General features: G+C 41.3%; 1 protein-coding gene across 3 annotated transcripts in view; it reads left to right on the top strand.

The window, feature by feature from the left end:
• Window positions 1-11,664: 11,664 nt before the first annotated feature.
• tox (thymocyte selection-associated high mobility group box) overlaps window positions 11,665-16,535 on the top strand; it is a 231,394-nt gene continuing 226,523 nt past the window's right edge. The window contains exon 1 of one of the 3 annotated variants that reach the window (XM_067980115.1): window positions 11,665-12,144. In XM_067980115.1, coding sequence (XP_067836216.1) covers window positions 12,043-12,144 — 102 coding nt within the window. In that variant the 5' untranslated portion in view covers window positions 11,665-12,042. The remainder of the gene's footprint in view (window positions 12,145-16,535) is intronic. The other 2 variants (XM_067980110.1, XM_067980112.1) reach the window with 2 other exon arrangements.

Here is a 16,535-nt window from a genome sequence, read left to right as displayed (position 1 = left end):
AATGAATGTCCATGGTAATGGATGGGAATATGATAGGGAAACATTTGTTAGGGGTGAAAGTATGGTTTAGCAGACCCTTTAGTGCAAACCTACAACTCGAATGCCTGGGAATAGGAATGTTTTCACGCTGGAAGCATTCATAGTTTAGGCCTTTTATGTGTGGTATCGGGGGGCATTTATTGACGTGATTTTAAGTAACCATAATTAGAACATATTGCATCCTCAATTAAAACCCAGAGGATCAATAGTTGAGGATTAGAGCATGCTTGGGAACTGGAAAGTTGAGCAACGTTGGTGACAATAGGAGACTAAAGTAGGCAAATCTGATTTTAGGTGGCCTGAAGGTTTACATGTATTAGAGGTCAGGTCATGTATGGTTATGTTTAAGGTTAGATGTCTTGCTGACATCATTAACCTGACGAGAACAAATGAATCATAGAATCATAGAATGATACAGCACAGAAGGAGGCCATTTGGCTCATCGTGCCTGTGCTGGCTCTTTGAAAAAGCAATCCAATTAGTCCCATTTCCCATAGCACTGCAATTTTTTCCCCTTCAAGTATTTATCCAAGAAAGAAAATAAAACAAGGCTAAGGAATTTCAAGGTTGCTAGGTTTTTTTTAATCCTTAATAATATCTTTGCTATTTCAATGTGATGTTGCTTGACATCTTTTAGCAACAAGCGCTTTTGTGTTAGATCAGGAGAGGATCCGTCCCCAATATCCCTGGTACAATTCAGCATTGCATATTATATATATATAAAAAATATAGTGTATGTATTTATATATATAATATACAAGCCTCCTATATATACAGACTTGCATGGTGAAGTTCTCAATATCTTTGCCAATTCTGAGGGAGCAGGAGAACCAAAGGTGTATGGTTTGTATATGGGCTACATCAAGTAAAAGAGCACATTAGGCACTCCAAGGAGTTGGACTCCAGTGGCAAATGAATTTAGAAGATGACAAGCATTGATTCATGTTGTGATGTCAGGGTGGATGACAATTTCTTAGTCATTGTGTTACCACCTTTGGAGGAATGAGATTGTGTCAGCAAATCCCTTGTCAAATATTAGTGCTGCATTTCTGATAATAGCAATGTCAATATAACATTAAAACTCAAGTATATTAGACAATAAGTTCATTTCCAAGCAAACCTGTAAACTGTAACCTGTAAAGTATGTAGCTTATCCTAAACACTAAGAGCAACTGAAAAGTTCAAATTGATTATTTAAAAAGAAAAACATCTCTGTTACCAAAGTCCCTTTAACTCTTTTAAACATTTCCTACAAGCATGTCTGTAATTGGTTCTCCTATTCTCCAAGCTCCCAAGTTCTTGGACTTGTTTGTGGAGGTTTAACTGGCTCAAATATGACAAAGATACTCCTGCAGGCCGCGATCATCCCCCCTCCTGCTGTCCTCTCTCCTCCTTCCTGGCGCAGCATAGTTTCAAGTGGGCGGGCTCCTCAACCGTCCAAGAAAACAGCAGTGTTAAAATGGCCACGGAGCGCAAAACAAGCCGTATATGCACTATTTGGATTTTAACCCCCATTGCCTGCTGGGAGGAGGAAATTAAAATTACTGCTAATGGGCTCGATTTTGGCGTCGGGTTTCCGGCGGGTTTCCAGCGGGGGGGCCCGGAAAATCCCGATATCCGGTCACGTGACCGGATCGCGACGAAATCCCGGCCACTTCCGGGTACCGCGCTGACGTGCGGGGCTGCGCGCGCAAGCCCCGCTGGTGGGAATCCCGCAGGCAATTAAAGCCAGCGGGGTTCCACTTGAGAGTACTTACCTTGCTTGTTGAGGTCAGTTAATGAGCTGAATCAGCTGTCAAAAGAGGAAGTGTGGGATTTTAGGTTCAAGGCAGTGAGCTTCACACACTGGGGGAAACAGTCTCTCTCCAACCAGGCGTGTTGCAGCCAGCAGCCTGTGGCAGGTGCCAAGGTGCACTCCACGGGGGAGAGCCCTCACCCACGCAGGAGGCCACCGCGTCACATAGGGCAACCCCTGCCCCCCACCACCCCCCGCCAAGCCAGAGGACAGACCGACACGAAACCACAGCCCCAGTCCAAGGAACCACCCACCTACCCTGCACAACCCCTCAGACCAACACCTGCCAGATGGGTGGTGTGTGGAAACCCTCGGAGGACGAAGAGCATGACCAGCCCCAGCAGCCTCGCAGTCCACGCCGTCCGCCGCAGAGACGTGGATCCCCCCAACACGGTGTTGTTGCACGCCCACCTGCACAGCAGGAGGGAGGGCTACAGCAGAGAGAGACGCATCGCAGAGGGCACTACCCTCGCCACAGGGTCCACAGACCGAGGCGCAGCTCCCCGGACCTCTCCGAGCAGCAGTGCACAGGGAGGCGCATATTCGCTCGACATGTAGTCGTGGAGATCTGCAGCCTCTTTCATGCCGAGCTGCTCCTGGCTGGCCCCAGCACCAACTGCTTACCTGTCGCTGTCAAAGTCACCACTGCCCTCCACACCTTCTCCTCCGCATCCTTCCAGGGTGCAGCCGGCTACACCGCCGATGTCTCTCAGTCGTCTGCGCGGACGAGCCCTGCAAATACACCTGCACCTACTCTGCAGTAACACGATGGGTGGCATCAGTGGTGGGTCCTCATAGTGATACCCAGGAGCGGGCATTATTGGACACAACGGACAGGATTCGCGGAGACATGGCAGTGGTGGTGTCAATATAATGTGTGCTGTTTGTTGCTCTGAAATTCAATATAGGTAACACCCATGGCAAACCCTCAGACACCCTTGTGCACCCCCTTCATGCTCACGACACGTTTGCCTTACGCTGCCTACTGCACATATGTGATGCATGCCCTGTGGCTGCAGCGCAGGTGGTGGCAGGTTGAGTGAGGCTGGCCGTGAGGGAGATGCACGAGAGGGTGAGTATGGGATGGAGCAATGAGATTGTATGAGGATTGGGTTGCGTGTTAGTGGCAGGATGAGTACTGGCGAGGTGAGTAGGTGGAGGTAAGATGAGGATGGGGTTTGAGTGGGTATGAAGGGTGATGTGACAGAGTAGTGTTGGCGGTGCCGAAGGAGATGTGGGGTGGGGGCAGTGTTGTGGCAGACGGAGTGTAGGGGAAAGACTTCGTGTTCTCACTGCGGCTGACCTACTGCGGTCATTGCAGCGCCTCCTGCACTGTATGCAGGTGGGCCATATGTTGGTGGCGCAGGTGACCCCCTCTGCCACCTCCTCACCCCATCTGATGATACCTGGGGTGAGGCATCATTAAACTGGGAGCAGCCTTCCCCCTGGGCTGCTCCATGCTGCAATTTGTTCCATTGGTTGCAGCATCTGTCAGTGGAGGACTGCCCCTTTAACTAGAGAGCCTCCAGCTGACAGATCGTACTGTGCATGCGCAGCCCGACCGACGCGCAGGCCAGCGCCGTGGACCCCGGAGGAGCAGGTAATTGATTCCTATTAGTGGGTTGCCTGCTACGATCGCGCGGGCAACCCACTAATTTCGCCGAGCGTGTTGACCACGCTCCCGGAGGACCACCCGCTGGGAACCCGCAGGCCTGGTAAAATCGAGCCCAATGTGTCTGTTTGCCTCCATCTGATTCATTCTGTCAGATTCTATCAAAATAAGCACTTAAAATAGCGGGGTAGAAATTGGCTGATGCCTGAACCCAGCAATTGCAATGACTGCTGCGCCAAAACTGATGCACAAGAAGACCATGCGAAATTGGTACTCTTGCTTTGTCAGGAAGCGACCAGCTTGCAATCATGCCCTAGAAGGCAGTCCTCTGGTCTGAAAAGGCCAAACTTTGGGCAACTGGGACGCCGGCACCGGGCCCACAGTGAGTCGGGGGCTGGGGGGCGAAATCGGGAGGGGGGTGGCAGTGGCCAACAGCAGCCTGCAGTTTCAATTTAGAGTCAGGAGGAGAAGTCCAATTCCTAAGCCAGTTTTCCTGTCAAATGTTACCTTGAAAATGTTCTAAGGTTTGTGCTACAACTTGTCTTGAAACCATTTGGAAAAGTAAATAATTAGTGTTTTCTTTACCCACTGTAGTTGGATAAATAAATCTTTATATGAACAATGGTTGTTTCTGAATTCTCAACATAAAAAAAAGGCAGATGCTCTTTCTCCCTCTGTCTTTTTCTGTCTTTCCGAAGCAGCCTCTTTGAAGTAAAAAATAAGCAGATCTCTGAAAAATAGTTTTCTGTCAAATCTTACCTCAAAAAAGGTTTATGTTGCAGCTTGTTTTGAAATCACTTGAAAAATCAACTGCATAATTACTCTTACAGCCTGAGAAAAGCCGTGCTTCAAGATTTTGCATTGAGAGCATCATTGTGATGCATGTGGGATTTCTGCACAGTGCACACACTCAGACTATGGCATCTGGGGATTTGGCCACAACTGTACAGTTCTTAACTCTCTTCACCTGACAGAATGGTAGGTCTAAAAAGAATATCTACTCAATACATAGGCTTTGAAGAGCAGCCGATGCTTCTGAGTAAAAGAGTTAATGAAGGTACTGAAACACAGACAAGACAATTTTAAAGGTAAATTTAATTACTTTATTATGAAATATGTATTTTTTATGTATTATGTTACAAACCTTGGGGATGATTTTTATTTGGGAAAATCGGCATTAACGGGGCTATAAGGGCCGAAAATGGGTCTGGTAGCCTTACCATCCCGTTAACCCTGAGGATCAGTCCACTGTGACTTTCACAAGGGCCTACCACTGGGCGGCTAATCTGCCTGCCTGAAACAAGCGGTTGGTCTCTTTCCCATACAAACAACCTAGTTAGGACCCCAATTGCAATTTTAAGGGACACATGGGCGGAGCTTGTGACCTGCACACTCCACCCATGTGTACTGGTGTTATGATTAGGAAATGGAGAGAAAGATTTTTGAATTTTATATTTAGTGGAGCCGGAAGGAGCAGGACTTCTCATGGCTTCACAAAAATACTGTGGGCTACTGCCGGCCCAGCCTCACCCTGCCTCAGTGTTACCTCCCCGATGACCGACCTGCAGGCCTCTGCCAGCGTCCCAGCTGATTGACGTTTTTGAGCCCAAAGAGTGGCAAGCTGCATTTGGGCATCCATTTGGCATTCGCAGTTCGCCTGTGTAGATCAGTTCAATCAATAATTTTAATGATCAAGTACAATTAGTTTAAGACAGTAAGTACAAAAGATGGATATTACCCCGATCTTTTGTTCTTTGCTCCTATTCTGCCCATCCCCCTTAAGGCATTTCTTTATATACCCCCAACACCATGTGCTGTCCACCTGACCGTGACATCATCCACCCTCCGCCAATCAATGACACTGTAGCCACTTTAAGCCATATATGGACATGCTTCAATTTTGTTTTCCAGCAAACATAACTTAAAACAAATTGCAGTAAGACCATTTAGGATTACACCTGCCAAATTCAAATGAGGCTGTGGCCTCAAAACCACAGCCTGCTCTTCGCCAATGGAACGAGTGGCTGGCTAGTGCACTCTGCCAGTGGGCCGCCCAAAAATTTAAATCGAACTCCTTCAACATCAGAAATCTTAGTTACTAAGACAAAAATGGTGGCTGAAAGGATTTGGATTTTTTAGAATGATTTGTTTTGTTTTTTATTCACTGATTTTCCTCACTACTCACAGAGTTAGGATTTGTTTCTCTTTTAAGAATATGAAATTTGAGCCAACAAATGAAACTGTGACACAGGAAGCGTGATGGCAGAAAAATGATGGGAGTGAGACACAGCAGTAATGCCTGTAGTGTGGTGATGAGAGTGTGTGCGCAGTTATATCTTTTTATAATATTGCTAGTGAATCTTCTGTGGCTTGGCATATGGTGAGTTAGAGGATAAACTATTGCAAGGAGGTTGCAGGTGCATGGAAGTGGGGGAAGGATGCAGTTCTCCAGTGAAAGAGGTTTCTAAGAATTCTACCCTGAGACAATGAAACAAATGTTTTTGATTGGTTCTTGGAAAATAAATAATGAGTATATCCCTTATGGCAGGACTGACGTATAAGGAGAGATTGGCTCGACTAAGCCTATATTCACTAGAGTTCAGAAGAATGAGAGGTGATCTCATCAAAACATATAAAATTCTAACAGGACTACACAGACTAGATGCAGGGGTCACAGTCTCAGGATATGGGGTGTGCCATTTAGAACCGAGATGAGGAGAAATTTCTTCACTCAGAGGGTGGTGAACCTGTGGAATTCTCTACCACAGAAGGCAGTGAAGGCCAAGTCATTAGATGTATTCAAGAAGGAGATAGATCTATTTCTTAATGCTAAAGGGATCAAGGGATATGGCGAAAAAATGGGAACAGGGTACTGAATTAGACGATCAGCCATGATCATTTTGAACGGCGGAGCAGGCCCGAAGGGCCGAATGGCCTACTCTTGCTCCTATTTTCTATGTTCTATATTTCTATGTTTCTTACCCACTGCACCTACATGAAGAAATGTTTGGAACTAATTTTATAAAATTGCACGCTGACATTTTTTCATCCATTAAAATTAATGGAACAAAAATCGAGGGCAGCACATCTGCAATTTCTTGATCTATGCTCCAGGTGGGTAACACTTCCTGCTGGGAGCACACATTCATAAGATCAGCTGCTTTATGTAAATAATCATTGTACTTTAATTCTCAGTATAAACAAAATAAAAAACAGGCGCACCAAACATTCTCCCTCTCTGAATTAACAAAACAAACACTTGAAAATAGTTACGTCAAAAAATTCTAAGATTTGCGATCTAACATGTTTTGAAATCATTTTGAAAAAACAGCAAGCACAAAAATATTGTTACAGCCCGAGGAAAGACATGCTTCCAGTTGCACTGAATCATATGGATACATACTAGTGTATTCTGCACACTACACACAGACTGCAGTATCCTGGGAAGTGCAAGTATAGATATAGTTGGTAACTCCCTTCAGTTGACAGAGTGTTAGCTCTGAGAAATAAGTATATCAACTCCAATTTCAGGCTTTTGTGAGAAGCTCAGACTGCTGGGTAAAAATGTAAGTGAAGATACTGAAAGACAAAAGTAGAGTTTTATAGGTAAGTTTAACCATGTTACTGTGAATTAATTATCTTTATGTTTTTATTATGTTATAAATCTTATTTTGACTCTTGGATATTTGAACTTGTGAGAAAGACAAACAATGGATGAAAAGTTTGTGAAAAAACATTTTGAGCAATTTGATTGGCTCAGTTTCTGCTTATTTTATTGGTAGATTTTCATCACTTTCACAGTTACAGAGTTCTGATTTGTTGCTGGTTTAAAGATATGAAATTTGAGGCAATCAACAAAGTGTGATGCAAAAGTGTGACACAGAATGTGACAGCAGATTGTGACACTCAAGTGTGACACAGAAAATGCAACATCAGGCTATGATGTCAGACAGGAAATGTGCATAAAATGTCTTATCTATACTTACATTGTATATAACTAAAATCAAAACATTTTTTACTATATCTGCACACAGTCTTACTACATATCACTCGAATCATACACATAATACAAATTATTTATACAAAATACAACAAATTAAGCTATGAGGGTAATTTTCTGAGTTTGTATTTCTGGTGGGTATGGAGCCTCACCCACCGATCATATATATCAGGAAATGTCAGGTGCACTGCCCATAATTTTATGTCTAAAATGGAAGGAAAAGCATGAGCAACACACCTGCAATTCCACACAATGCAGCACTAGTGAGGAAAGATCACTGCCGGCAACATGAGCTTGGAAAGTTAGCTCTTATGTATTTAGAATAGAGCATAGTTTAAAATATATGTGACAGAAATCACACACACTTTCTTTTCTTAAAATAAGTAATAGCAATTCATATTTTGTTTAGATATAAGATTCACTCACTATTTAAAATGTTTAAATGACACCATTCTTTATATTATACATAATTATTCACTTGATTATTCAATATATAATGAAAATCCATGAAGTATGCAAAATAGCAGAATCAGGTGCACAGGTAAACAGGGCGATATCACACCATGGGTTATCAAGCAGGGGAGAGTGTAAGCACTATGAAGAAAAGAGTTCATACATAGGGAACCAGACAGGCACAAGACCAGACACCATGAGAATAGAAACACACGCATTTGACACACATGAACAATAGTGAAGTGACATTGGAAATCAGCATGGCGAGTGGGAGAGTGGACACCATGGGGAGGCATAGGAATTTGGCTTGATGAGTGGGAAAGCTTATGGGAGAGCGACACTAAATGAAAACAATTACAAATCACAAAACTGGGTAAATAATCTCAAATATATCTTTAAAAATATAAATATGTTTTTTTGACAGCTTTTTCTCCTTTCATCCTCTCCTGAAAGCATTGACTCCTCCTAGGGGGCAATTTCATGGGTACCAAGTTGCCTTTCAGTATTTAGCCCTAGTGACCATTCTTGATATGTAAATCTAGACAGAGAGTGTCAGTTGGCTTCTCAACATGCTGGACCTGACAGCTGAGCCTGATCTGGCTGGCAACTAAAATCCACGCACATGTCCTTTTCAGTAGAGGCCATTGGATAATAATCAGGACTGAGAACTGTGGCTAATTTCCTTTCCCTAGCTCGGGCCAGTTCTAGCACCTCTACTATCACTCTTGACTAACTTAGCAGACCTGGACCATCTAATATATATGGCTGAGTTACATGTTGCCTTTGCCAAATAAGCCATCAAAGGAGCTCATAATATGCTTCAATTATAAAACCATTATACAACAATGATCATCATGATTTAAGACCCAAAAAGCAAAATGGATGCAACCAATGGTTAAAGTGTGCTGAAAAATTCTGACACGGCAGCCCAACCCTTAAACTATTTTGCTTGAATAAGTTTCCCGCTTTTTTTAACAGCAAAATGTGAGTAAATGGGCTTGACTTAGTGGTAGCACTCTTATTTCTAAATCCCTACGTCAGAATTTAAGTACATAAGCTAAGCTGATACTTAGATACAGTAATGAAGAAGTACTGCATTATCAGAGGTGCTGTCTTTTGATTGAGATGTTTAACTGAAGCCTGCTACACCAAACTAGATCAACTGGTCATTCATCACATTGCTGTTTGTGGAAACTTGCTGTGCATAATTTTGCTGCCACATTTGCCTACAGAACGGTGACTGCACTTCAAAAATAATTTCTTAGTTGTGCAGTATTTTGGGATGTCCTGAGGAACAGTGAAAGGTGCTATATAAATGCAAGTTCTTTTTACCATTCTCAAAAAATGCATGACATCATTGGTGCATGGAACTGCTTGAGAAGTAAATAAATGTAGCAACAAAGAATCTAAAGGTGTCAGGATCTGTCAACACAGTATGGAAATTGTTAGTTATTAATGTATTTCAACAAGATATATCTGTAGGTTGACCCTGTTCAATAATTCTGAGCCCGATTTGTAAACATGGTTTGGAACTGCAGCATGAGGGTGATTTTGATTCTTACCCATTTAAAGAAAAAGAAAGAACTTGCATTTATATTGTGACACTAATGACCTCAGGACATTCCAAAGTGCTTCACAGCCAATGAAGTACTTATTTTTTAAGTCACTGTTGCACAGTGGTAAAATGAAGCAGCCAATTTGCATATAGCGAGGTCCCACAAACAGCAATGAGATAATTTGTTTTAGTGATGTTGGCTGAGGGACAAATGTTGTGCAGGGTACCAGGAGATCTCCCCTTCTCTTCAAAAAGTGCCACGTGATCTTTTATGTCCACCTGAGAGGGTAGATGGGGCCTCGGTTTAATATCTCATCCAAAAGACAGCATCGTTGACGGAGCAGCAGTCCCTTAGTATTGCACTGCAGTCTCAGACTGGATTATGTGCTCAAATCTATAGATTGAGGTTTGAACACACAAACTTCTGACTGAGAGGCAGGAGTGCTACCACTTAGCCAAGGCTGACACATTAAAAGTTTGATGAGCTTTACTCCGTAGCCTAGCCACCGACTCCATCCCTCTCCCTGGCTACTGTCTGAGGCTGAACCAGACCGTTTGCAACCTTGGTGTCCTATTTGACCCTGAGATGATCTTCCGACCACATATCCACTCCATCATCAAGACCGCCTACTTCCACCTCCGTAACATCGCCGTCTCCAACCCTGCCTCAGCTTATCTGTTGCACAATCCCTCATCCATGCCTTTGTTACCTCTAGATTCGACTATTCCAATGCTCTCTTGGCCGGTCTCCCATCTTCCATCCTCCATAAACTTGAACTCATCCAAAACTCTGCTGCTGTATCCTAACTCGCACCAAGTCCCGTTCATCCCTGTGCTCGCTGACCTACATTGGCTCCCAATCTGGGAACGCCTCAATTTTAAAATTCTCATCCTTGTTTTCAAATCTCTGCTTGGCCTTGCCCTCCCCCCCATCTCTGTAAACCCCTCTAACCGTACAACCCTCCGAGTTACTGTGCGCTCCTCCAATTCTGGCCTCTTGCGCATCTCCGATTTTAATCGCTTCACCACTGGCAACCGTGCCTTCAGCTGCCTAGGCCCTAAGCTCTGGAATTTCCTCCCTAAACCTCTCCGCATCTCTACCTCTCTCTCATTAAAGACACTCCTTAAAACCTACCTCTTTGACCAAGCTTTTGGTCACTGAGCCACATATCTCCTTATGTGGCTCAGTGTCAAATTTTATTTGATTGCTCTTTGAAGTGTCTTGGTACGTTTTACTACATTAAAGGCACTATATAAATGCAAGTTGTTGTTGTTGTTTACAGAACAAATCTCCAGGCCAAAATTGTGTCGCATTGGCAATATTAAAGGTTAACAGGTGGGATCAAAGGTACATAGGGTTGGGATGAGCACACCTCTTAACAAATTCCACTTTAACCACTGGAGGCAACTCCTCAAATCACATTCGACCCACAACAAAGTTTTAAAAAATTATCTTAACTGCTAAGAAACATAATCGGAATTTTCGATCGCACTTTGAGTGATGTCAACCTATGGAACTGTGTGAATGATGAATAAGCAGTAGTTTTCATGGAAAAATGGACAGAATTACAGACTGTTATTCCCAGAACACCAATAAAATCATGGGAATATCCTAAATCCCATGTAATAAAAATGGAATTTGACCTATTGAGTCACCATTAATTGATGGAATTGTGGAATGCAATCCCAAAAACACCAGTAAAAGTTCTGTAATCTGGTGTAATAAAAATGGAATTTGACTTATTTGATCATCGTGAAACAGTGGCCTTGTGAATGAATAATTGTGACTGAGGTACAAGGGGGTTTCTAACACCCGGTCCCCCCACCCCCCCCCCCCCACCAAGCTTTCCACAGAATGTGGGAGGAGAGGGTAGAATATTGCTGGTCATGCCAGAAGGTAATGAATTTGTTTAGTTTAGTCTGGGGGGCGCTGAGACGTTTTAATAATGCCCAGAATGACAGTCCTGGCATGTTATCTAATGGTTCATTTTATGAACATCAAAACAAACCATTTGTTAGGCAGGATAATGTATGGCTTTGTGTTAGTTAGCTGAGGGCTGACTGTTATTGAGCGCAAGGGTCTATCAGCCGGTAGCTGTTAGAGCGCCCCCTCGCTGCCGCTCCGTGTCAGTGCGGCTGGAGCCTTTCTCTTTGTGTCGAAGCTGGCGCCGCTCTCGTGCTCTGCTCTCTGCCTCACAGCGAAGCGCGTGGACGAGCTCATCGGCTGCCGAAGGCTAACAAAACTACACATTCCTCTCTTGTAAGGGGGGGAAAAAGTCAGGAAATTTCCCCGCAAGTCGAGAAAAAAAAAAGCTTTCTTACTGACTTGATTTTTTTAATATTTTTTTTTCTTCAAATATTACTGGACTGCAAAGCGGTTTCTTTTGGAAGCAGAAAACTACAGGCTGCTCCTCTGCTTTTTTTTTTGGAGTTCTCTTATTGCATGCAGACCACAAACGGATGTGAGGCAGGGAAGGTGTCTCTCCTCCCTCTCCTGTTTCTTCTCTCTCTCTCTTTCTTTCTGCTCTCACGAACAAACCAGAAAAAAAGGGGAGCTGCTTGATGTGTTCACTGCAAATTTCACTGAAATGGACGTGAGGTTTTATCTACAGACTGCTCCAGCTAACATCTCCACAGATACTCCCTGCCTGGGACCTTCACCCTGCTTAGATCCATACTATTGCAATAAGGTGATTTACTTTAGTTTTTTTTTAAATGTATTGTTTGAATGTTTCTGGAGTTCTGGCGCGATGCAAAACTGCAATCAGTTTAATGCAAGCCTGGGAGGGAGCAGTTTTGAGCTGGCACTTGGCTCTTTTGGCTGGGGATAATAAGGTGGTACTGATGAGTTTTGAAGCGCATCGTATTGCATTGTAAGTGAACGTGGAGGCCGGGTGTTAGGGGAGACTACGTACAGTACATCTCGCTTTTTGCAGCTTTTTTTCCTCTTTTAATCACAGGATGTTTACAGTAGTGTGTGGTATGGTAGTAAAACTGCATTGATCTTAATAAACTAGTTCCGACTCATTTCCTTTCATTGTGTCAGAAATTGTGACTGAACAGGTTGCGATAATTCATGTAGCCTTGCACTGTCAGTGGATAGGCTAACAGTTGTCTTCTAGCATTTTAAAATCTCTGGGCAAGGAGTGCAGCTTTCTCAGCAACTATTTTTTTTCCAGATGTGGTCATTGCATATACAGTAATAGTAGGTTAAGTGTTTCTAGTTAGTGATCTGTCCCGATGCTATAGTGCCGACTACATAAGTGAATAAACTTTAAAAATGTGCTTTAGATTCAGTTGACTGACTTTTTAGTGCATGCGGTATTTAAGCATGATGGACGGAGTACAATTAAAATGAATCAATTATTATGGTGTCAGTTTACCCCCGTTGACAACGTATTTGCTTGTATTGGGTGATTGTATTCGTTCAAATTAGTTTTAAGCTGTATGAAACCTACTGTTTGGAAAGTGCCCTGTCTGTATCAGTACGAGACCTGAGTAGGAGGGCAATTCAAACAAGGCTGGTTATGGCAAATGTGTGAGGTATCTCTTGTGTAAACAGACAAAAATGGATGGTATGCTGTTGTATGTGGGTCAGACTAAAGGACAAACACAGGGGACCTTTCAGGAGCTGAGTACGAGAAATGAACAGATATCCCTGGTTAAGTGTATGCATGGTGTGTGTGTATAACAAAACGGCAGCAAAAGAAATCAAACCTCTTTATTGATATTCCAAAAACTAAAATGCAAGTATGCAGCAGTTATTTAATTTAAACATCAATGTTTAATTTTGTATGGTATTGCACATTAACGTAAGGACATCGGTGTATGGAATATAATACAATTAGGTAATTAATGTTAAATCATGAGGCAATAATGAATACATTTAAATACAGATAAAATTATAATATAACCCATTGCAAATTTTAACATTATATCGAGTGGTATCAATTTCCTTTTAAGAGCATCTTGTTTGAAATCCCTACCAATTAAATTTTATAAGTCATTTTCATCATACAATCAATATTGTCTTTGGCAATAGTGAGTTTGTTAGAGTTTACCTGTAATAATTAAAATTCTGATTGTGATATGTACATTAGAAGGTAGCTCCTGAGAATTAGAAAACAAAAAAAGTTACTACTTCAATGGTGAAATAACAAGGCATCATTGGCCCTTTGTGAGAGCAGGTGCACTGTTAGGTTTTAGTGGCATTAACGCTGCTAAAAAAGAAAGTAAACCACAGATAAACAAAAAGTGCCTTTTTTGTGTGTATTGTACACCTGAATATAATGTTCATATACACAACACATGTTTTCCATTTTTTTTGTTTCTAACAACTCATGAATAGCATGCAACTGGCTTTTGCCCGCTTCTTCTCATGCAAAATAATGCACATCATATGCAAAAATCAAGTTTCATTTAGTAAAATGTTTAGCATCTAACATGCAATATTTTATGTTGAGAAAGAGACCTGAAACTATTATTTGTGAAAAATTCCAGTATTTCTTAAAAGTGAAAGTAACAGATGTAGTGAGTGAGTTTGAGGCTGCAGTCTAGCCTCAGGGTTTAAGATTACATTTATAAAGTGCCTCATGGTTTATGATGTCATCTGAACCCCAAGATTAGATTACAGCCTTGTAATTCATTCCCAAGTATCCTTTGTTTTCTATGTAATTATCTACAATAACATCTGAGGCTTCACTTGAATGAATGAAATATATAATTCATAAATTAATAAATTGTTTCACACAAATAATTTACTGAAAACACAGGAAGGTGTTAAGTGCTCAGAGTTCATGTTCACGTGTTACTGGGCTCTGGTGCTTATCCAAATGCCCAGTAGAATTGTTACCTGTTATACATAACCTACTATTTTTCACTTAGCACAATTCTTGAAATTGTATCAACTTGGCAGTTATGAGCAAATAATTATTAACTTGCCAGTGCAATATATTTCCAGCGAATCCTAATCAATGTTCTAGTCACTGTTGTGTCCTTTCATTCAGCTTCATAGGATGCTGGTGATTTATTCAATTTATTTTAGTGAAATTATCATTTTCTTTGTGAGCATTTGAGTGTTCTGAGTAAGAATTGACCTTTCTGAGTAAATGGTGCTGCGTGCAGTTTTCTCCAGTCAACCATATATCATTAGTAGCTATTGTGAATTGCCCAGGGTCGCTCTTTACCATGTAAGAAGCCATTTATTTTTAGTCTTTTAAATACCCTTTAACTTGTCACAAAATACAACAAATAACTAAAAAAATGTTGCAGGAGTAATTTAGTAACTGCATGTATTGACTTTTCAGAAAACAGTAACATTTGAACAAATGGGCTATTTAGAAAAGTACAGGTCATATAATGTAATAATCACATTTAGTGGTTAATAAAAGAACCCTATCTACACTCCCTTGATGGCTATAAAAGGCTGTTATGTTCATGGCATCAATTGGGATACAGCTGCTATGCGTTAATGATACATCATTGCTTGACTGATACACACAGGAGAGGTCAGACCTGAAGTGACCCTCAGAACACGTAACAAACTAATCTAGTTCTAAATAACATATTACCACCCCAGAAATCTAAGTATTTCTGGCATCACATTGGACAGTCCCAAGTAAACAGATATCAAGAAGCACAACTTCTATTGTGGTAATCAGTGGAAACTAGAAAAGAAAGAAGTCCTACAAAGTTATTATATGTTCAATTTTTAGTAGCTTGAGCCCTAAAGTCATTAAAATTAGCAGAGAATGCAACATTTTGATAGTTTTGAGAAAATATTAGTTGAAGATTTATTGTGCATTTTAATGCAAGATAATTTTATTCCTGCATTTAACTGTGGATATTTAGGAAACTCAGTTTTATTCCTGTTGTCCAAGAGCATTGCTGTATTTGAGCGTGTAATTTTGCTTTTGATAATTGCACATTTAAATTTCCGTGGTACGTTTTTTGTATTGTTAATCCATTCTCAGTTACATTGCTTACATACAGCAGTTGCTTTCAAACATGTCATGTTTCAAGGACTTGTAAAGATCAAACCTAGACAACATTCCACTCTATTTCAGTGGTTTTACCAACATTTTAAATAAACAGTAACCATTGAAGATGATGGTGTTGCTACAGAAATCAAGATACATTAAAATTTGAAAAGGAAACTACGTGTGACTTTTTGGGGAAGACTGAGTCAGAGATGAGCATTATATATTTAGATGTAGCTCTGTTTAAAATTATTCTAGGTAAGTCAATGAGGGATGTTTTCTGGTAAAATATTCTGCTAAACAGGAAGCTATTTGAGAACAGATCCTTAGGCAAAAGTGATGCTACTTTCGTCTAATTGTCTTTGCATTTATAACAATAAAAATCTACCTGAAGGCAAGAAAATATTACTGTTCCATTAATTTATTCTTCATATATATTATGCTTTGTAGCCAAACTTTCAAAACCCAATACTTTGAGTTTAATGGTTACAGCATCCCTAACACTCCTACTTTTATTTGTACTTTCTACAGTTGTCGTGCATTATTTTCACATTGTACATCGATGCACAATTGACACAGTTTTCAGTTTTCAACCTTGCACCTTTTCAGTTCACAGTATAGATGATGGTGACAGTTTTGCTGTGAGGACTGCTTTAGCAGCTATTGAAGTTTTTAGGTGATGAGTATTTCAGCAGCTGCTTGCTTGTGAATGAGAAATGATAAGTTATATTGTTAGTTTCAGACATGGTATTACCTTTTTAACACAGCAAAATATATACACCATTCGTCAGTAGTGAAGCAAGCCTTTTATTCTCTGCAGAGCTTAGCTCTCAGGCTGATGTGAACTAGAATGGCATTGGTTATATGGTCAGCAAATGAATAGGTCTACTTTGAATCTGGACTGCTGCCAATTTTGTGCAGACAAAAGAACAGACAAAAGAAAGAATTGCTAATGCAGAATGCAAACTAGGAACAATCTGAAAAAAACCCTCAACAACAGAAAAATTTTGACCATATGGCAGCACTGAATTTCAAATCATTAGTTATCTAATGTACTTTTGTAATGTAAAAAATACATTTCAGGAATCCATCAGCTGCAAATG

The sequence above is a fragment of the Heptranchias perlo genome, chromosome 3 (genome assembly GCF_035084215.1).
Source record: "Heptranchias perlo isolate sHepPer1 chromosome 3, sHepPer1.hap1, whole genome shotgun sequence".
Classification (NCBI taxonomy): domain Eukaryota; kingdom Metazoa; phylum Chordata; class Chondrichthyes; order Hexanchiformes; family Hexanchidae; genus Heptranchias; species Heptranchias perlo.
This window is presented reverse-complemented; position numbering and strand designations above follow the sequence as displayed.